The 22,836-nt window shown below is 45.4% G+C and overlaps 1 protein-coding gene across 11 annotated transcripts in view; it reads right to left on the bottom strand.

The window, feature by feature from the left end:
- Nucleotides 1-22,836, bottom strand: part of LOC129634267 (uncharacterized) — a 296,914-nt gene that overhangs the window by 134,263 nt on the left and 139,815 nt on the right. For 6 of the 11 annotated variants that reach the window (XR_008705555.1, XR_008705556.1, XM_055556387.1 and 3 more), the window contains one exon: nucleotides 20,658-20,773. The exons of the other annotated variants lie outside the window; for them this stretch is intronic. Coding sequence is in view for 4 of the 6 variants with exons in the window: in XM_055556387.1 (XP_055412362.1) it covers nucleotides 20,658-20,773 (116 nt within the window). In the remaining 2 variants the exon portion in view is untranslated. The remainder of the gene's footprint in view (nucleotides 1-20,657; nucleotides 20,774-22,836) is intronic. 11 annotated transcript variants of the gene reach the window in all.

Genomic DNA, 22,836 nt, shown 5'->3' with positions numbered 1-22,836 from the left:
TGCACTAGGCCTAGAATGCCCCCAGCCTACCATCTAACTCCTACCTACTCTATACCTGCTTCTGCCTTCTGACCCGTCCTTGCCTCGCCCTCCCCAAGTTGGAATGGTGGCCCACACAGCTCCCATTACATTCCCCATAAACATGGAAACTCTGTGTATCTCTTTATCCCAGTAGGTGATGAGCTCCAGAAGGCAGTGGATTATTTACCATTGCACCCATGACACCTGGCCCTTTGGAGATGCCCAAAGCTGCTGTCCAGAGGAGGAGTGAGGTAACTGGGTTGCCTTGTCTTTAGATCAGTTGGGAAGACTATCTTCCTATGTTTTTGAGTGGCTTATGATGAATTTATTTTTTAACATCAGTGACCCCTACCCAGGGAATGCAGAGGGTCTTATGAGACCAGTTAGGTGGACAGTTAGGAAAGAAATATAGGACCTCCAAGGAAGACAGTAAGTGGTCTCTTCCCCACAGTCGGAAGCTTCCTCAGTGACCTCACCAGTCCCAATCCTGCCTCCACATTCTTCTTGGCTGAGGAAGTAGCAGCAGCAGAATGAACATGTTCTTTGAGTTCATATTTAGAGTCTCTGGATCCAAATATTCATTATGGTATTACCTTCTATAAACTTCGATAACTTCTCAGACCTGATTCCAAAAATTAATGTCAAACTATTTAGCTCTGATGGCAGGGAAGGAATGCTGTCATCAGAGCTAAGACACACTTCCCTCACCTGGTTGTGATCAAACCTATCCCAATGGCCAACAAATACATTCGGGGAAAAGGACAGCTCTGGGTAGATGTGAGGTTTTATGGTCATTTCATTTGCAAGGGATTCTTGGTCTGTTTATAACATGGACCTGCAAATACAACAAGGGCTTTGCAACACCAGCTAGAAGGCTGGTGATTTTCTCCACTGATACTCTCAGTTCCCTGGGACATGATCCTATAAGAGCACGGCCTTGGCCATCACTAATTGATAGCTCTTTCCACTGTTCACAATTTTCTATCTGGATCATTTCTCTCCTCACCATCTGGCAGGTGGGTCTCTCTGCTCTTACATTATTAACATCACTGTCTGCAAAAAGCAGTTAAACGTGGAAAGAAGGAAAACAGCCTTACCTTCAATTCTGCCACTTAATCACCCACTCAGCCAACAAATGCTGAGCACCTACTATGTGCCACACACTGTGTTAGGCACAGAGAACAGGAAGAATCAAATGACAAAGGATGCGATGTGAAGGGAAAGGAGCCCAGAGAAACAGTGGTTAATGCCCTGGTGGCAACCTGCACAAGGCATGGAAGAACAGAAGGAGTTCAAGGAAGGCTCCCAAAAACTATGAGAATTTAGCCTAGAAGATTCTGAATGAAAAAAAAAGCCACAAACTTTTGGGACAACTCTTGGATGTGATAATAGCATTGCAGTTACGTAAAAGATCTCCTTTTTCTTAGATACAAGCTCAACTATTTATGAGTGAGGAGTCATCAAGTCTATAAATTATGTTCACAAGGTTCAGAAAAGGACTTATCTGTATACATATAACATATGTACACAGAGGGGTTGGGGAAGAGAGAACAAATATGGCAAAATGTTAGTGAATCTAGGTATAAGAATATTCACTGTACTATTCTCTTCATTTACTGTATGTTTAACAATTTTGAAAAACCGCTGGATAAACAATTTAAAGTATGCATATACAAATGTGTGTGTGTGTGTGTGTGTGTGAGAGAGAGAGAGAGAGAGATTACAAGGGTTAAACACCACACTGGAAAAAGAAAAGCACAAGTCAGATAAAGACAGAAGGGAAGCACTCCAGGGAGAGGAGGTGGCTGGAGCAGAGGACTGTGGATAGTAGTTGGTATGCATTGAACTGCTCCTGGCCCAGAAATGGCACTTGTACAAATCTGTCAAATGAATGAAAGAGTTAAACAGCATCATTACGCAGGGAACTGCAAGCAGATCAGATTAAAGTAGGTACAGAGGGCACGTTAAAGAGAGTGACCTGATTGGGCTGTGGAGGCAGGGCGCCTGTCACAGAGGCCTTTGTATATTCTGCCAAAGTCCTGAGACTTTATCCTGGGCAATGGGAGGCATAAACAGAAGGTGATGTGGTCAGATTAGCATCCAAAGGGACCACCCTGCCAGTCAGGCATCACGCGGAGTGATGGAGCACAGACCTGGAGGCAGAAAACAAGGGTACCAGTCAGGATGCCTCTGCTGCCTTTGCACAAAGCCCTGACTCGCATCTGCTGAACTGCTCAAGAGACGCATTAACCAACATAGCTGCACGCTTTGAGATGACAGACAGCAGAAGTGGTTGACTCAGTAGCTCACCAACATAACCACGGGCCCAGGTGCCCTCTCTGTCCATTCTACCACTTTCTGTGGTGGGCTCTACCCGCAGACTGCCTTTCCTCATCTTCAGGGGGTGCTGACAGCAGCTCCTAGAGCGACATATAGGCACAGCAAGGACCCCGCGAGAAGGCAGTCACCTCTTCTTTAGTCTCTTTCTCAGCAAGGAAAACTTTTCCAGAAGCGTCCCAGCACATCCTTCCTTTCATCCCACTGTTCCAGACTGGGTCACAAATCCATTCCAAAACCAACCACTATCAAGGAAATAAGATGAAATATTTGGCTTAGAATAATAATTTATACACAGGAAGAATCAGTTACTCTGAGTCATCGCCTGAAACACTCGGGAAGCTACTGGTCCAAGCAAAAGATGCTAGAAGCCTAAACTATGATAGTGGTGGTAAAAGATGGGGGGATAATAATGGACGTGAGGAAGTTATGTTGGTGGCATTTGATGGTGGATTCAATGGTGGAGGTGGGAGGAAAGGAGGATACCCTCCCTCCATATGTCCAGCTTCAATGAGTGGGTAGAAGCAAGTGCCAGTAACTGAGCAAAAGTATGCAAGAGGAGGAGGGGAGGGGAGGGTTTGGGGAAAAGTTGGTTTGGGGCACATTCAAAGTGAAAGGACTGTGGACATCAGAATAATTGGCTTGGGCCATGAACCAATAATTGGAGTATATGAGTCAAACCGTTATCCCAGACAGGTGGTCTGTACTCAGACATGGTTCTCAGACGGGCTTTGGTCCATACAGACATTTTTGAACCAACATTCAATCACTGAGAGAGTCCAAACAGGATTATGTATTTCTGGCTTCTCGGGGAAAACGGGAAAATCTGGCAACATGGGTCCTAAATTCCTACATGTCAACAGTTGGCTGGAGCCCAGTGGCAGCCATTCCCTTCAGCTAGAACAAGAGGTTCTCTGGCCTGCCACACTCACTCAATCCATTTCACTCACTGACTTTATCCGCAGATCCCTGAAGGCATTTCCATCTGACGCCTTGCTCAGAACCCCAGGTTGCGGGGAAGGGGGAAGAGGTCAGAGTTGCAGTCAGACATCTGGTACTCACTAGCATTTAGATGGTGGTCAAAGCCCTGGCTGTGGATGCCATCACGCAAGGACAAACTGGAAAGAGAAGTGGGTCAAGGAGGTCACCCCAGAGTCATCAATTTTTTAGAGACAGAGGAAAAGAACTTCATGGAGGAGAGAGAAACTGGAATGGAGCAAGTGAGCATGAAGTCTCAGGAGTTAAGGTAAAAGTTTGGAGTTGGAGGCAGTGTTCACCTGTGCTGAAGGCAAGAGGAGATTCAGGAAGAGAAGGGTCCAAAGGAAACATGACATTGGGAAATGAGTCGTGGGTGCCCTGGAGCTGCCTTGGTGGCACAACAAGGGAAGAAGCCAATGGAAATTAGCTGGATAGACGATGAGAGGAAAACAGACATGGTACACACAGATTGCTTAGTACACACAGAGCACCCAGGTAAGAAAGGGAGGAGAGAGGATGAACAGAAGCTGGAGAGGTTAATGAGTCAAGGCATGAGCCTTTGGTAGGGTCAGAGAGACTTGGATGTCTTAAAGGGACAAAAGAAGCCAGTGGTGAGAGGAGGCTATAGAAGTTAAACTAAAGGGATAAAAAACAGAACCGAGTCCAAGAGGAAGGAGTGGGAGAACAGGTCATGCATCAGTCAGGCACAGGTGCCTGGATTCACTGCACAAAGGACTCAAAGGCTGGAGGATCGGAGGTGAAGATGAAACCTGTTGGCAGATGAGGATGTTCAGAAATGTGAGAGCTATAAATGGACCTTTCACAAAGCAGGGACTTAATAACCTTTAAAAGGGATGCTCCAGGGGTTCATCCTTTCCTATTTAGGTACAAACGCCAAGATGGGGAGCCTGGGAAGGCTTAGTGCCACGTGCCCGGACCTACGAGCAGCAATGCTAGAGGGCAGAGCTGGCTTTCAAGCCCTAGAGCAGAAGGAAGGAAGTGCACACCGGATGACAGCACAGTGCTGGACCCACTCTGGTGCAGGCCCTGGTTTTCTCCCAAAGTAGCTGCCATAACCGAGGCAGCAGTAAATTAACTCTACTCAGAGAGGCCAGGGGGTGCCCAGCCTTCCCCCATAGGTACGTCAATCCATCTGCAGAAAAAGTTTCCATCTGCCTGATGCTGCACTTGATTCTGAAGTGCAAGACGTGTTGGTGCCACCCTTACCCAAGGCCTTTAGGCTTCCTTTAGAGGAGGTGTCGGCCAAAGCAATTTTTGGTGATTAGAAAGCATCTCACAGCATTTTTATGAAGCAAGTTTCTATCCTGGGGAATCAGGCAGATTCGAAGGCACTCCCCTGGAAGCCCATGGTTGGGGTCGAGGCTCTCACTGTGACAAACAAAAACCTTCCTGGTTTGGGGCTGCAGGGCTAAAACAGCTGCCCGAGGCCCTTAGCTCCATACCGGCATCATGGGCCACGTCCCGTGATCATGGTGGAAGGTCTGAGGAGCAGGGAAACGCCACAACACCACATGTGGGCCCTGGGCATCCAGTTTCAAATGTGATGGCCAAATTCTCATTGACTGTCACCTTAAAGTATGTTCACAGAGGACAGAGGTGAGAGGTGACTGAGTACCATCAACAAGGAACCCCCATGCCCGCCAGTATTCTACACCTCTGCTCTCCCTTTCCCCACATTTTAATGAAACTTCCTAAGCATAATTAGTTGTGTCTTCTGTCTCATTTTATGGTGGAGTTGCTATGAGGAAAAAAAACACCAGATAACTCCTTTTAAAAAAATGCAAGAAGAGAAATATGATGCCTGGAAAGGCCAGTATCTTGATATTCAGCATCTCTAGAATAACTAAGATTTAGCTGATGTTGAAAATCTCCATGTCTTAAAGACTATCTCTGATCTTCAAAATAATAATCATCTGTTTACAGCCCATGCACTGGACAAACCAATGTTCTTTAATTCCTTCTAAAAACAGAGGACATTAAAACAGAATCAAGGTTCTAAGAGGGAGGCATGCTGGCATCTTTTCACCCACTTCGAATTACATGGTTAAACCCAGCATGCATCTCCCTAGAGGAGAAGTGGAGTCTTCTTGCAAGAACATGCTAAATGCCAATCTGTCAGAAACAATTTGGAGGTACTGAGGTACAGAGATGGAGAAGAGAACAGACCATCTTTTGAGGTCCCCATCTGTATAGAACAGTTCTGCCTCTTAGAGATGATGTACTCACTGTCCTTAATCAACTGCCCCTGTGTAACAGACACAGTGCCATCCATGTCGGGGACACAGCCGTCCAGGTCTACGAGAAGCTTCTCTTTTCCTGGTAGAGCTGGATGCCCAGACAGACAAGTGTAATATAACAGCATATTACAAGAATCAAAGGCTAATGGGAACACACCCCAAACACCACTATTACTTACCTATTCATGTGAAGAGGGCACCATTAACAGCCAACCTCATGTACTACTGTAGGCGCTTAGGACTGGTTTCTCAATGAGCACAATGACCCTCTGAGGTAGGTGTCCTTATCTTGACACTGAGTGATGCCCAAAGTCACTAGAGTAACTTGGTCCAATTCCAAAGCCCTCGCTCTTTTTATACCAAGCAACATCTCAAGTGCATGCCTGCGTGCTCAGTCGCTCAGTCATGTTTAACTCTTTACAACCTCATGGACTGTAGCCCATCAGGCTCCTCTGTCCGTGGGATTTCCCAGGCAATAATACTGGAATGGGTTCCCATTTCCTCCTCCAGTGGATCTCCCCAACCCAGGGATCTAACCTGCATCTCCTGCACTGGCCACCTGGGAATCCCAACATCTCCAGTACCATTTTTTAGATATAGCCTTTCCTGACTCTTTGTACTTCTGTTAAAGGCAACTACCTTCATCTGGAAAGATAGTCATTTGTCTACTTGTCAGTTTTATAGGACTACAAACTTCAAAGGGAGGAATGGCATCTCTTTATGTATGGATTTTTTTTTTTTAGGTAAGGGGTGCCTCTCTGATGAGGTGATACTTAGGCAGATCCCTGAAAGAAATAAGGGCAATCCTGGAGGATGGGGAATGGGAGGGGGACATCTCAACAGAGGGCATAGCCAATGCAAAGGCCCTTTATCAAGGGGCAGGATTGAGAAACAAAACCTCCACCACCACAACCCTATCATTCTGTCCCTCTTCCATGCTTTATTTTTCTTCAAGGCATTTTTTTGCTCTTGACATCATGTGTATGAGTTTACCTGCTTACTGCCAACACCTCAACTAGACATGAGCTCTAGGAGGACATGGACCTTACTTTCACCACTGCTCCTTAGAGCCTAGAGCCAGTCTGGCATATGCAGGGGACTATACATACTTGTTTAGAAACATATGAATAAATGCATAGAGTATTATACACATTTTAAAAATTGTTTATTTTTATTAGGCACTTATCATGTACTACCACTGAACTAAGTACTTTATATACACTATTGCATTTAATCCTCATGAAACCCCTATTCAGGTGTGTACTCTTAACTGCATTTTACAGGGGGTGAAACTGAGGTTAGATAAAGCTTGCTTATGGTGACTCAGCCAGTAAGTGGTGGAGCTGAGATATGAACCCAGATCTGATCCAAAAGCCTGTAGCTTTTACCTAAAGCATTATTCTCCCACATGAGAATCCCAAACAAATGCTCATTGGATGAAGTTAAATTATTCAGTGCAGAGGAAGGGGCAAGGTCAAAGATGATGGTATCCTAGAATTTGCAGAGCAGGTTACAAGATGCCTCATTCCTGTATGGAAGCTAAAAAGACCCAACATAAAAGATAGGAGGTTAACTGAATGCGTGCACTTTCCTTCAGAAATTTATCCACATAAGAAATTATATCTAAGTGCGTGACTTCTAAAGTCTCTTAGGTTTCATGACTCAAGAGGAAGACACTGATTTCAACGTAGCAAATGGCAGAGAAGGTCAGACCTCAGAAACTGTCATACAATTAAGGGAGGAGAGCTATGATGACAGAAGTTTTTGGTGACTCCAAGGAAGAGACTGAACAGGGTAAGAAGACCCCAACAGAGTTTACTCGGGAGACCCTGCCTATGGTGGGCTGGAGAATTTTGCTGCAAGGTCAATGACAAAGATAAAGCTCAAAGGTCTCTGTCCAGAACAGGCTAGATAAAATATCCCACCAAGTCTTACTAACTCCATTGCTTTGATTTCATGCTCACTAAGAGCAATCCAGCTCCTTTATACTGAGAATGCAATTCCCAGAAGCATAGCACAGGTTTTCTCCTCCCAGCTACATTGCTAAGTTAGTGCTCAGGCTGATGAGTCAAGCTCTGCTTCTAGTATGGGAGCTCCAAGCCTGCTCAGCCCTGACTGAATTTAACACGGGTTCCCCAGGCGGTAGGTCAGAGTGAGGCCCTGGGCTCAGACGCTGTCAGGCAGCAGTGGGGCCAGGTCTGCCTTCACTGCCTCTACTGGACAGGTCATGAGCATTCCTCTGTCCCACAGCTCCTGACCCCGGGTGAGAGCATGGCCACAGAAACAAGTTCACCGATCCTAGAATCTTGGTTGTCATTAAATAACACATCAGTCATCACAGGGAAATGATGGCTTTCCCCTCCCTCTCTCATTTACATTGATCTCAAGGTATTTTTTTTTTCTTCTACCATAAATACAAGTTAGGTTTCCTAACATCAAGCCACCTTTCCCTCCTGACAAATGGTCACTACAGGCAGAAATTAGTGACAAATGGTCACTACAGACTCAGTTTGTGAGCTGAACATCAGCGTATTCACGAGCAACATTTCAAACCCTTACTGGTACTCTGGACTAGATACTAAACTTTAGATCTCTCAGTTTTGAAATGGAAAGGTCAAGAAAACATTTTATATGGCATAAAACTGAGTGATTTAGAAATTAATAATGCACCATGTTTTTGACCAGCTACTATGTATAGAAACTGTGCTATGCTTCTGGGAATTGCACTGGCCCCAGCACTCTCTCAGAGGTGGCAGAACCAGCTGGGCTCACCTCAGGCTGAGTGTCTCCGCCCCAAAGACAGAGTGAGTGATTTGGCCTTGTCGGTTCTTTCAGGGTTTATCAGCCTCAAGGAGGGTCGGCCCCCTGAGCCTTGCAAAGCATCCCCAACCACCCACACTGTCTCTCAAATTGACCAGAGCAGGCCTTGTAACTATCCAGCTGGGTGAGTCCGTCATCCTTCCAGATCTTCTGTCTGTTGACTACTCTTAATTGCAAACACATTTTCTTACACCGTGCTCCAACTCAGGCAAACAGGAGACAGAAACACATGACAGCCCTCAAGGTCAAGGGGCATCAGGGTGCTGGGAGCATGACCTTTTCTGTCCCAGGTGCTGAAAAATAAGCACCTTCACGAAGCTCTTCCTTCCTCCAAACTGAAAGCAGCTCTGCTGACCTAGCCTGAGCTACAACCACATGCCACATGGGCTCTACGGTTCCTGGCTTCTCTGAATCAGCATCTACCTGGCCGGCAAGAAGGCCTACCGATGTGGCAAAAACAGGCTGCCCTCTTCCTTCCTTTGAAGCATTTTAAGGTAAAACACATGTGATCCATCCAGCAGACAGCCCCTCAGACTCTCTCTCTGAGCCATTCCAGTCTTCCATGGTTGCTTCCACTATGACCCAAGACAAGCCCCTAATTGAGAGGCCTCTCACACTAGTCCCCGGGTGGTCACTCCAGGCTGCTTCCTCAGCTCAGAAAACAGCATCATGTGTCTCTCAAGATAGAAATAACCTGGGAATCAGCCTTGTGTGCTGTGCTAAGTCACTTAAGTCATGTCCAACTCTTTGCAACCCCATGGACTGTAGCCCACCAGGCTCCTCTGTCCATGGGATTTTCCAGGCAAGAATACTGGAGAGGGTTGCCATGCTCTCCTCCAAGGGATCTTCCTGACCCAGGGATCAAACCCACATCTCTTATGTCTCCTGCATTGGCAGGCAGGTTCTTTACCACTGGCACCACCTGCAAAGCCCCAGGGAATCATCTTTGATCTCTGCTTTTTCCTCAATCCTACACGCTCCCCCTCATTCTACCTCCAAACCACATCAAAAATCAGTCCATCTCTCTCCATCTCCACTGTCCCTTCTTTAAGTTAAGCTATTGTCAACACTCACCTAAGGATCCTGAATAGCTCCTGACAGGTCTACCCACTTCCCCTCTTAGACTCTGGCACATGACTAGTCATTTCCAAATCCAGTCTCCTCTTCTTGGGGAGTTGAGAACATGACTATCCATACATTTTCTAGGCTCCCCTGTAGCTAGGTTGGCCATGTGACTCTTAACTTGCCTGTGAAATGTGAGTAGAAATGATGTGTACTACTTTTGCATCATTTGTTTAAAAGGAAACTGCTTGCCAGGATTTCCTCTCTGATCCTCTTTTTGGGAGACAAGGAGCTGCGGCAGCCCTGACCACATAGATGAACACAGCCACCTAGGGAAGGTGAACAAGAGAGGTGGTGGCTCAGGTCCAGGATGACCTTGTGGAGAAAAGCTGCCCCCAGGGCTGGATCACTCTGGCCAGTGTGTCGGGAAGACACTAGAGGATAGCATGACTAGAGGCAGAGAGATCAGTGTCAAGGCTATTGTAGAATCGAGGATGGAAGAGATGCAGCTTTGACTAAGGTGCTGGTAGACTACTGAAGACTGTAATGTACCCAGATTATGGACACAGATTATAAACACTATCAACTGAATTTCCTGGTAAATTCTACTAGGGGCACGAGATTAGAACTCAAGGATGACTCCCAGGTTCTGGGCCTGGGGAACTGGGAGGGTGGGTGACCCATGAGCTAGGATGGAGGGAGAATGAAGGTGGAGAATACCTGGAGAGGGTGCTCGGGAATTAAATTTTGAATCTGCTTAAGAGTAGAGGTTACCAGAGACTCAATCTGCAGTCAAGACTACTTGGATGTGAAATCTGACTCTGATGCATAACCCCATGACAACAATCTAGTTTCTTAAATCCTGAGAGCTTCAGCGTTCCCATCCACAATACAAGGACTAAGAATGGCCCCTATCTCACAAAGTTTATGAGGGAATGCACGCATTCCAGACTTTCTTTTGCACTCTTTTGTCTTCAAAAAGACTCAGAACTTCTGAGATCATGAAGAAATCTTCCCTCGTCTCTATGTCTGCTTATCCCATCTCAAATAACACTAAGCCCCCAAGATTCTGAAAGCAAAGATGTGGCTGTTTGCTATGGTCTGGGGACAGCTGTGAGGAAGCTTTCAAAGCAGCTGGTACAGGCATCTAACTAGAACATTCTCTTCACCTCAGATTCCTGGCAAAACAAGGCCTACAGTTAGAAGGGAAAGGTTTTAATTACAAGGCCACCTGTCCAGCCATCTGAAGCCAACCCCAGCCTTTGGCTGGTTCCCTGCGGGCATTGGGGCATTTAGGGGAATGGTGCTCAGAGTCCCTGATGTCTTTCACATTTCACAGCCCTGTATAATCAGGGAGAAAACCAACAGCTCTCAGAAACAGGCACCCATTACTGCTCCCCTTCCCCATCTGCTACTAAGAATGGAGACAGATAGCGAGGGTTTGAGTCATGGAAAGCCTGAATTCCATCCCCTCCTTTCCTGGGGTCAAGATGAGCTGACCCTGAAATCAAATGATCTTATGCTCTCAAAGGTAAGTATATTCCTCTAATTCCCTCTCCAAATGAAGATAAGTGGTTTCTAAATTTTTGTTAATTTTCCACTGACATATTTAGACGGACAAATATATGAAAGACAAGCTGGCTATATTCAAACCTGTAAATTCAGAATCAGAATTCACAGAACCAGGAGTTGGTGATGCACAGGGAAGCCTGGTGTGCTGCAGTCCATGGAGTCACAAAGAGTTGGACACAACTGAAAAACTGAACTGAACTCTCAACACAAGGAGAAAGGAAGGGAGAGAGGGAGGAAAGAGAAAAGAAAGTAAAAGTAATGAAACATTTTCAGGGGTGTCAAACTTTAGGAGATAGTAGTGGACAGAGGAGCCTAGTGGGCTATATAGTCCATGGGGTCACAAAGAGTCAGACACAACTTAGTGACTGAACAACAATGTTATTTAAACCATGTATCAACATACAGAAAGTCAAATATTTCCAACTTCAGCTTTTTCTTTCTTAAAGCAGTAGACAAAGGCCACAGAATAAGGTGAACCCAAGAACAAAAGGTACCACCAGGATTAATTAAATTGCAGATGGTGGCAGAAACCAGTTTCATTATTCATTAAAACAGTTTTCATTTCCTCTAGGGCCCATAGCTGGACTACATTTCCCAATCTTCCTTGTAGTCAATGTGACCATGTGACTGAGTTGTGGCCAATGGAAAGGGCAGAAGTGATGGATGCCATTTCAGGCCTAATTCATTAAAAACTCCCACGGGTAATTTACCATGTTCTATCCCCTTCTGTCGGAGAAGGCAATGGCACCCCACTCCAGTACTCTTGCCTGGAAAATCCCATGGACGGAGGAGCCTGGTAGGCTGCAGTCCGTGGGGTCGCTAAGAGTCGGACACGACTGAGCGACTTCACTTTCACTTTTCACTTTCATGCACTGGAGAAGGAAATGGCAACCCACTCCAGTGTTCTTGCCTGGAGAATCCCAGGGACAGAGGAGCCTGGTGGGCTTCCGTCTCTGGGGTCACACAGAGTTGGACACGACTGAAGTGACTTAGCAGCAGCAGCAACATCCCCTTCTGTGTGACCTTGGAAGCTACATGTTGAAGAGGGCAAAACTAAGAGATAGAAGGAACCTGGAAAACTGAAGTACTGCTTAGAGGAGCTGCATCTGCTGACCAGAGACATCTGGTAAAAAATAAACCTGTGCATAATAAGCCACTTTAATGTTGGTGTGTATCTGTTCACAGCAGCTGGTGCTCCATGAACTAATAAGCTCAGATCTTACCCATCTTCTTCAGAGAGCCTCACTTTGGCATTTGCAAATGCTGAGTTTTCATACGACCTTATCAAAGGTTGTGAGTAAAGATCAGCAGACTAACTATAATCAACACTCATATTGGCCCTTTTGGTCTCAACTTCATGACTTAGCTAACTGAAAAGTGATGTTCTCATCAGGAATACATTATTCCAGAACAGTATGCACTAAGAACATGCTGTCATTTCTTTTAAAAGGAAGAAATTACAGCAAAGAAATTTAGCAAGATCAGAGTTCCTAAATAAATAACAGGCAGAAATTAAACAATCCATTAGTTTGCCATAATATCATAAAAAGTATTCCTTCTACTGATTAGCTTTGGGCTCCACAAGGGCAGGGACCATGTCCATCTTATTCAGTATTGCACCTCAGTGTGCACCTGGAATATAGCAGGCATTTGACAAATACCTGCCCGATGGATGAGAAAATGAAAGGATGAACTTGCCTCTGGATCACCTCTAAGGAAGAAGGAAACATCAAATATTCCAGATAGGTTTGGAAGCTCTGAGCACAGGGCTGATCCATGCTTGGGGAAGCACCCAGACCTCAGCTAGGTGGCAGAGCCACATAAGCCACTAAACTGTCAGGCAGCTGTGTAGAGCTGCACTGTTCAAGTATGGCCCAGGGCAGAAGAAGGGCCCTGGCGTCCAAGAGAAACATCAATGCAGTAAAAAGAGTACAGCTGCAGGACCTAAGGAGGCTTTGCAAAGGGAAACATGAGATAAGGCAGCAGCCACCTATGTGTGCAATGACTGAAGACTTAACAGAATGATGTACATTCCAGTAGATGCCAGCTGGACAGATGGCATCTGAGGACTCAATACACCACCTTGCAGATGCCTTGGCCCCAGTCTTCTAGCATTCAGAATGCTGCCTGGGGCCAAAGGGAGTATAATGGAGAGTGGAGATTGTATACGTGCAAGCAGATGGGGAGCTCAGAATGGAAAGTGAGTTAGAGAGTTGCGTTAAACTGACATGGTGGCACTGGGAGTTATACCTGCCTTACAGGCTTGAAGAGTTAAGATCAGTGCTAATATAGCCGTGCTAAAAGACAGAGGACATCACAGTCAGTAGAAACTAAGGAGAGCTATGGAGCTGGGGAGCCATGGGACACTTGAGGAAGAAGGTGAAAGGTGAGCAGGGGTCTTGAACTGGAAGAATTTTGAGTGGTGGAGATGTGAAATCATGAGCTGGAGAGAAACACATCTCAGAAATGGGAACACAAAAGAAAGACTCTGAGGCAGGGAAAGCTTCATATAAAATGATGACTTGTATGACTTGTCTACAGCTCAGAGTATAATACAGGTGAGAGGCTGATGTCAGTGACATAATGGACAGCCTTAAAGACAGATCAAGGAGTCTGACTGCTTCATGGTCGGTAACAGGGAAACATACACGGTGACTGAAGAGTGGATGATATGATCACACTTGTGCCTTAAGAACACGGAACTTGCAAGGATCCCCGGAAGAAAGAGAGTCCAGGGAGGAGGCAACAGCCAGCACTCAGATGAGGGGCCTGCAGTGCTCGGGGAGTTGTAGGAATCAAGAAGATCTTAATGGAGATAGATTGGGTCTATTTTGCAGAACTGAAGCAGGAGAGAGGTAGGAAGGCATTAAAGATGGTTACAAGGTCTGTCTGGGGGAACGGAGCACTCAGGAGAGGCCAAGTAGCACTTTAGAGAGGCCAGGGTTTAGGCCGAGAATAGAACACCTACGTTGGAAATATGGACTTGGATCTCAGAAGGAGGGAGAAATACCAATATGTGGCATTAGTTGTCAGAGCTGGAAGGAACTTTATAGATCCCCTTGTTCAATGGCTAATTTGTGTCTGACTGCAACCCCACGGACTGCAGCACGTCAGGCTTCCCTGCCCTTTACTATCTTCCAGTTTGCTCAAATTCATGTTCATTGAGTCAATGATGCCATCCAACCATCTGCTCCTCTGCCACCCCCTTTCTCCTCCTGGCCTCAATCTTTCCCAGCACCCCAGGGTCTCTTCCAGTGAATTGGCTCTTTGTATCAGGTGGCCAAAGTACTGGAGCTTCAGATCCCCTAGACCACTGTTTCTTAAACCTTAGAAGTATGTGAATTTCACCTCAGTTAAAAAAAAGAATAAATGACCCCCAAAGTATATCAGTAATTGAGGATCCTCTTAAAATGTAAATTCTGAGTCAGAAGGTCTGGGGTCAGGCCTGCGATTCTGCATTTCTAACAAGCTCTCAGGGAACACTGATGCTGCTGGTCCAGGGACCACACTTTGAACAGCGAAGGATCAGACCAGTATTTACCCAAGTATGATATGTACATGTCTGACAGCGCATGCAGAGATTTTAGGTGAGTCATAAACATTCTATTTTAAGATCTACACAGATTTTCACTTATCTGCGTGATGTGAAGCTTCCCTTAAATGCATTTCAGGATTAAAAAGTTAACTTGAAGAAAACAGTAATAAATAACAAGAGAGGAGGCATGCATAAGTGGTAAAAATTGGGCAGGGGGCCTGCAGTTACTGACGTCTTGAGGAATGCTTGTAGGAAGCATCTGAGGGTGCTTGAACTTGTAGGAAGAGAAAGAAATTCCAGTTTAGAATCAACAGTGGCAATGCAAGAGGGAGAAGCATTGCTTGATGGAGCAAGGTGACTAACAGCAAAGGTGACTGAGCCCATGAGCCCAGCACTGACCTGGAGCATGCCATATACTCTGCACAACAGCCCAGTGAGGTCGCTGTCAGGGTTATCCCTGGTGTCCAGATGAGGACACCATGACTCAGGGAGATTGCCCAATGTCAAACAGCTAGTAAGTTCTAGAGCCAGGACTTGAATCCAGGACTGGAGGACTCCTTTCTCTCCATCACACCACACCCCAATCCAGCAGGCTGGCTGCTTCTACAACATGCTCCTCCTTCCAATGCTGCTGCTGCTTGTTTTCTTCTTTAAAAAAAAATGCTACATGGCATGCAGGATCTTAGTTTCTGGACCAGGAACCAAACCTGCGTTCCCTGCAGTGGAAGTACTAGACATGCAAGAGTCTTAACCACTGGACCGCCAAGAAGTCCCACTGCTCATTTTCTACTGATGCAGCTCAGTGTAACTTTGTTGCATTAATGCCAGCAAGAATGATGTGATTTCCAATTCATTGAATTCTTTTTAGAAATCATGGACTGTCATTCCCATTTTCAAGAAGACAGACTGAGGCTAACAAGGGTCACACTGACAGAACTCAGAACTTAGGTCTCCCTGACTCCAGATTCAAAGCTCTTCCAACAAACCTACCCCAAAACTCCACTTCTTCTGGGTGTAACTGTTGTTAAAAAGAAGACTTCCTTCCCCTTACTGGAGTGGCTCCCTAGCATTTGCCAAACACATGTCCTCCACCTTACTCTCTGTCCTGGTGGACACATGACACCATTTAAACCAATTCAAACTTTAACCTATAATCTTGGTGTCAGTTGGTGGCTAATAGCTGCCTTGTAACTTTAATCGGTGCACCAGATCTCCGGCAGGTGCAGACAAGCCACAAAGAAACCCACTTTGGATCCTTGCATGCTGGAACCATCCCTAGATTATAAACCAAACCACATGCAGTATCAGGCCCTTAGTTCTACTGGGAATGCTACAAAGATTTGTTTTTTAAAACCAACCTTTGTTTTAGATGTTACAGAAAGGAAAGATACTATAAATAGCTCTTATAGAGTGGCTAGTAAATAATCATTCTAACCCAAGATCTATTCATACAGCATCTCAACCCAAACCTGGAATATTGTTAGTTTTCGAGGAGCAGGCATTCTAAAAGCAAGGATATAAGTGTGAGACAAATAACATCTACTCTAGATTCTGGCCTTAATTCCCTCTAATTTATGTTAAATATGGTATTTTAAACAATCACTAGTTTTCTCTTCAAAGGACTTCCATCTAGAAGCCAGACTTTCTGACTTTGCTTTCTTGTCAATTACTACAAATGCCCCTTCCCACCCTCCTTTCTTTTCCCTGTTGTCTGGTTCTATGCTACTTTATCCAAATGCTTTCATCTCTTGCATTCTGTTCAGGGCACCATGATGCAAGCACAAACTCTTCCTGTCTCCTTCAATCCAGACCCCATTCACCCAGACGGACGCATCTTAGTTGGCAACTGTCTGTCCAGCGCCCACGGGCAAGTACAGGGTGTGTGCACATGGAGTCTGAAGGAGTGAGAGTAACACGACCTCATGATGGGATTGGCAGGGACACAGCAAAACCCAAGCCCTGCCACAAACCAGCCACTGTCCCCACAAGGCTCCTGGGGGGGAAAGGGCACACAGAGAACAAAGCAAGGCCAAGCAACACTTTATTACTGGCTGGGGTTGGCCTTGGGCTCTGAGCAGAACTCCAGTAAGAACAGCTGGGCTATGCCCTCCCAACTAGAGCGAGCTGAGCATGAGGGACCATCCTGAACATTCACTGCCTCTGACAAGAGCCAGCCACCACCATGACACATGAGGCAGAAAGCAAGCAGGGAATTGGGGTGACGGACCCCATGATCAGAGTGGAGTAAGCCCAGGCCATCTCCCCAGATTCCCTCTAGCCAAGGGAGAGGGAGTAAATGCACTGGAGAGAAGGATCAAGAAAGAATGAAAGGGCAGAGAGATAAAAGAACAAAAAGATGGAAAAAGACAGCCAGGCCTTCTCCCAGAGAGCACAGGCCTCAAGCCAAATGACTGTGCACAAGTTGAGTTGACTTCCATCTAAAAGAGCCAACAGGGCAGGAGCAGAGCTGTCTCCTGGCCCCCAAGTAGCATAGTGACAACACAGGAAACAAAGTCTCTTCCAGGGACAGCACCTGGACCCTTAGGGTTCCAGCCACATGAAGCAACAGAGAGGCCCTTCTGAGGTTAGGTGGGCCTTCCAGGGGCTGAAACACTCCAGACTCTTCCAGACTCTTCCCTTCCACACATGTTTTCACCCGCTCCTATGGGTGTGGTACCAGTGGGTATCAACATTTCTCCTCACCTCCACGCTGGAGAGCCTGGTGGCAAAACACAGGAGCTGAGACAGACCTTGTCTGACCTTCTTTCTTCCAGAACATGTTCTTCAAGCAAATTGAGGCCCTTGGTAATGCAAGGTAGGGGGGAACAGGCCTGGTGGTTGACAGCCCAGAATCTGGAGTCATACCACTGGGGTTCAAATCCCAGCTCTGCTACTTACTAGCTGGTGACCTCAAGTAAGCCATCGGAGTCTTAAGATTCCTCATCTAGGAAACAGGGGTGCTATGGGAGCAACATCATAGACAGTGTGAAGATCACAATCCAAAGAAGATACTGAGCGCAGGGCCAAGCACATAGTGAGCATGGAGTACACACTGTCTATACTGCTACTGCAATAATACTTGCTATCATCTTTCAGTTCAGTTCAGTCGCTCAGTCGTGTCCGCCTCTTTGCGACCCCATGAATCGCAGCACGCCAGGCCTCCCTGTCCATCACCAACTCCCGGAGTTCACCCAGACTCACGTCCATCAAGTCAGCGATGCCATCCAGCCATCTCATCCTCTGTCGTCCCATTCTCCTCCTGCCCCCAATCCCTCCCAGCATCAGTCTTTTCCAATGAGTCAGCTCTTTGCATGAGGTGGCCAAAGTACTGGAGTTTCAGCTTTAGCATCAGTCCTTCCAAAGAAATCCCAGGGCAGATCTCCTTCATAATGGACTAGTTGGATCTCCTTGCAGTCCAAGGGACTCTCAAGAGTCTTCTCCAACACCACAGTTCAAAAGCATCAATTCTTCAGCACTCAGCTTTCTTCACACTCCAACTCTCACATCCATACATGACCACAGGAAAAACCATAGCCTTGACTTGACAAACCTACTGTTGCCAAAGTAACGTCTCTGCTTTTGAATATGCTATCTAGGTTGGTCATGACTTTCCTTCCAAGGAGTAAGCGTCTTTTAATTTCATGGCTGCAGTCACCATCCGCAGTGATTTTGGAGCCCAAAAAAATAAAGTCTGACACTGTTTCCCCATCTATTTCCCATGAAGTGATGGGACCAGATGCCATGATCTTCGTTTTCTGAATGTTGAGCTTTAAGCCAACTTTTTCACTCTCCTCTTTCACTTTCATCAAGAGGCTTTTGAGTTCCTCTTCACTTTCTGCCATGAGGGTGGTGTTATCTGCATATCTGAGGTTATTGATATTTCTCCCGGAAATCTTGATTCCAGCTTGTGCTTCTTCCAGCCCAGCGTTTCTTATGACGTACTCTGCATATAAGTTAAATAAGCAGGGTGACAATATACAGCCTTGACGAACTCCTTTTCCTATTTGGAACCAGTCTGTTGTTCCATGTCCAGTTCTAACTGTTGCTTCCTGATCTGCATATAGGTTTCTCAAGAGGCAGGTCAGGTGGTCTGGTATTCCCATGTCTTTAAGAACTTTCCACAGTTTATTGTGATCCACACAAAGGCTTTGGCATAGTCAATAAAGCAAAAATAGATGCTTTTCTGGAACTCTCTTCCTTTTTCCATGATCCAGCAGATGTTGGCAATTTGATCTCTGGTTCCTCTGCCTTTTCTAAAACCAGCTTGAACATCTGGAAGTTCACGGTTCACGTATTGCTGAAGCCTGGCTTGGAGAATTTTGAGCATTACTTTACTAGTGTGTGAGATGAGTGCAATTGTGTGGTAGTTTGAGCATTCTTTGGCATTGCCTTCCTTTGGGATTGGAATGAAAACTGACCTTTTCCAGTCCTGTGGCCACTGCTGAGTTTTCCAAATTTGCTGGCACATTGAGTGCAGCACTTTCACAGCATCATCTTTCAGGATTTGAAATAGCTCAACTGGAATTCCATCGCCTCCACTAGCTTTGTTCGTAGTGATGCTTTCTAAGGCCCACTTGACTTCACATTCCAGGATGTCTGGCTCTAGGTGAGTGATCACACCATCGTGATTATCTGGGTCGTGAAGATCTTTTTTGTACAGTTCTTCTGTGTATTCCTGCCACCTCTTCTTAATATCTTCTGCTTCTGTTAGGTCCATGCCATTTCTGTCCTTTATCGAGCCCATCTTTGCATGAAATGTTCCCTTGGTATCTCTCATTTTCTTGAAGAGATCTCTAGTCTTTCCCATTCCGTGGTTTTCCTCTATTTCTTTATCATCATTATCACTGCATAACTGCTCCACTCCACCCTGCATGGCCTCCACAGGGCGAGGAGATCTCTGCCTCCCTCCTCCTTGTTCCCTTGGCTTCTCCACAGTTGACAAGCCCTGTCCACCAAGGTGAATTCCAAGTCCTTCCTCCCATGGAGACAGACTCACTCACGTGGTGCTCTGGGGTACACGGTGCTCTTCAAAGACCACACAGGTAATGGGCTGAGCTCCCTGATGGTTTCTGGGTGAGTGGACATGACCATGAAGTTCCTGCCCAGCTACCCAAACCGAATGCCCAGCTCACCTCTTTGCCTCCCCATTCCCACTGAATTCTATGAATTTCTTTGAAGGGAGAAACACAGGTCTGCTAATAAGCCTTCTCCTAGTTCACATACTCACCGTCCTACCTCCTATGAATACTCTGGTAGTCATTATAGGGTTTGGAGAAACACTGTAAGCAGAATTGTTAAAAATAGTAACAGAACAGAAATTTCTACCTTAAACAAATCATTCCAACAGATGGGACTTAAAGCATTTATTATCCTTCTCTGGTCTGGGACTTTTCAAATACCGCATTTTCAGCCGGCCAGACTGGGAGTGATTTGATAGTACCTCTCTGACCAATTACATACTAATTAAAAGCCCTCAGTGTGGGCTGGGGGGAGCAGTTTTGCATATGGACTTTAATTACTGGGCCCTAGTTTTGCCAAGAAAACACAAAGGGCTTTTCTGGCTGGATGCTGAGGCTTAGAATGAACATATGGCCTGCGTGGGAGGGTGAAGAGTGTAATCCTAAACAGGAAGTGGAGGATCCCCACCCCCCAACACACACACTGTCCCGTAATCTCCTGAAACTATGTACCAGGGTTACACAAAACCCCTGGTCAGCCCATGGAATAAACATCATGCAGAGTGGGTGGTGAGCTGCCACCCTTTACCCATCATTCCATCCCGGAGCTGCTTCTGGACTGGAAGTCCTTCTTGCCCCTCTGACCTCTTCCTATTTTTTTGGATCAGAACCTCAGGTCTCTCCCTAGGTTTTACTGAGCCCGGGGTAGAGAAGCATTAATTTTTGCTCACCAGAATCCATTCTGCCATCTCCTGGTTCTGCTGTCCCAAGCTTCCCATATGACGTAAGGGACACATGGCCCAGTCCTGACCAATCAGCACATGTAATCCCTCCGGTCGCAGTGTCTGACTCAAGGATGGGCGTCTGACCCAAACCAGTACAATCGGTATGACTTACAGGATGTGCGTGGGAGCTCCTGCTTGGGTAGACATACTCCATAGCCAAACTGGAGGTGGATATGTGATGAGTGTAAAGCTGTGGCGGTCACCTTGTGGCCACAGGGAAGAGCAGCTCTGAAAATGGAAACAAACCATACAAAGCAGAACTAAGGGAAAGAAAGACAGAACTCAGAACACTATGATAGCACCTGAGGTTCTGGATACAGCCATTCCTAAATGAATCCACTCACAACCTTTTGGTACTGGGAGCCAATAAATTACTTTCATGGTTAAGCTGACTTCAGTTAGGCTTCCTATCAACTTGCAAAAAAAATAAGTGACCTATCTGGTAGAAATAAGATTGCGAGGCAAGACGTTAAAAGAACAACCACTACCACCATCCAATCCTACAGGAATCCAGCCCGCAAAAAATATACTTGCTACAGCCTCAGTGGAACTGCATGGATCTTGGTGCCCTGATTTTAGAAGAGACCTTGTGGACAAGGCATCTTTTTAAGCCATCTTTTCTGTCTTTCTCTAAACAGGTATATAGTACCTGATGGTACAGAGAAGAAATACGAGACTCAGGAAGCAAGAGACAAACTCTTCTTCTCATTGCTATCTCAGTGTTGTGTATGTACTCAGTAAAACTCTGAATGAGTGTTACAGACCCAGTTCCAAATAACCACTCCTTAAAACATGCAGCTCATGAGTCTTCTTTCTGTATGGCCAATACCTCTGGCAACAAACGCTTTAGTGGATTACTTTTAGTTCCTACAATCATCTCTTTCTTTACATGACATCAGCCTGGCATTTCTTTCTATTCCCCATTTTGCTCTTCTAGCTGCTCAAAACCTTTACTTCTTACTTGAAAGTAATGACATCACCTTTAGGCACTTAATAATCCACCCTTTACACTTGTCTATACTTTAATTCTACCTCAAATACTGAGTTATTAACAATCCTCACCCATCCTTTACCTCTACTCACAAGCATTGTGATTGCCTTAGAGTTGCAAGTGCTCTTCACAATAGCCAAGGCATAGAAATAACCTAAATGGCCACTGAAAGATGAATGGATAAAAAATTGTACATATATACGATGGAATATTATCCAGTCATTACAAAAGAGAATATAATCATGCCATTTGCAGCAACATGGACAGACCCAGAAATTATCATACTAAGTGAAGTCAGAGAGAGAAAGACAAATACCATATGATATCACTTGTCTATGGAAACTAAAATATGACACACATGAACCTATCTACAAAACAGACTTATAGAGATCAGACTTGTGCTGGCAAGAGGGAGAGGGGGAGCGTGAGATGGGCTGAGAGTCTGGGATCAGCAGATGCAAACGACCATATACAGAGAAAATGGATAAACAACAAGGTCCTACTGTACTGCACAGGGAATTATAGGTAATATCCCGAGGAAACCATAATGGAAAAGAAAAAGCAAGTGTGTGTGTGTGTGTGTGTGTGTGTGTGTAATTGAATCGCCTTGCTGTACAGCAGAAATGAACACAACACTATAAATCAACTACACTTCAACAAGATAAATAAATTTACAAAACAGTTGCAAATGTCTACCCTCTGTCCCCAGAAAACACACATGTACAAACTAAAATCAACTTCTCACAACTGAGTTATCAACATCTTGTCAAGAGGTATTTCTTCCTAGGATCTTATCTCAAAGCCATCTGAAATATTTTTATTCAGGATGATAAATGATAATAGCAGAAGATAAATCTAAGCATCTATTCATTGTCAGCTCCTTATACAACATGATCAGTCACTTAAACTTCCTGAGACTAACTTCCCCCTGTTTCTATAACAGATTAATGCATCTGCCAGTGTGTAATGTTAGCCGAGTTCTGGTAACACAAAGATGGAAAGCTTCATGTAAACATTAAGTGAGGTTACTACTCTCTGGAACCTGGTATGCCATTGGCAGCCCGTAAGAATTATAATTATTATTTTTATATTCCTTTCAGAGCATCTTAGGAACTACAGATCTTCAGATGAAAAAAAAAAAGGCTGTGGAATTTCAAATGAGATTCACAAATTCATTTGTTCTTTAATCCAAGTAGAACCTTTTACTAGAACTTTGGGCTAACAAGGGAGGAAGTCAATTCAGGATATAAAATAAACAGGTGATACCTTGAATTTCTCTCACATCCCTTTTGCCAAAACC

This window comes from Bubalus kerabau, chromosome 1, assembly GCF_029407905.1.
Source record: "Bubalus kerabau isolate K-KA32 ecotype Philippines breed swamp buffalo chromosome 1, PCC_UOA_SB_1v2, whole genome shotgun sequence".
NCBI lineage: Eukaryota > Metazoa > Chordata > Mammalia > Artiodactyla > Bovidae > Bubalus > Bubalus kerabau.
This window is presented reverse-complemented; position numbering and strand designations above follow the sequence as displayed.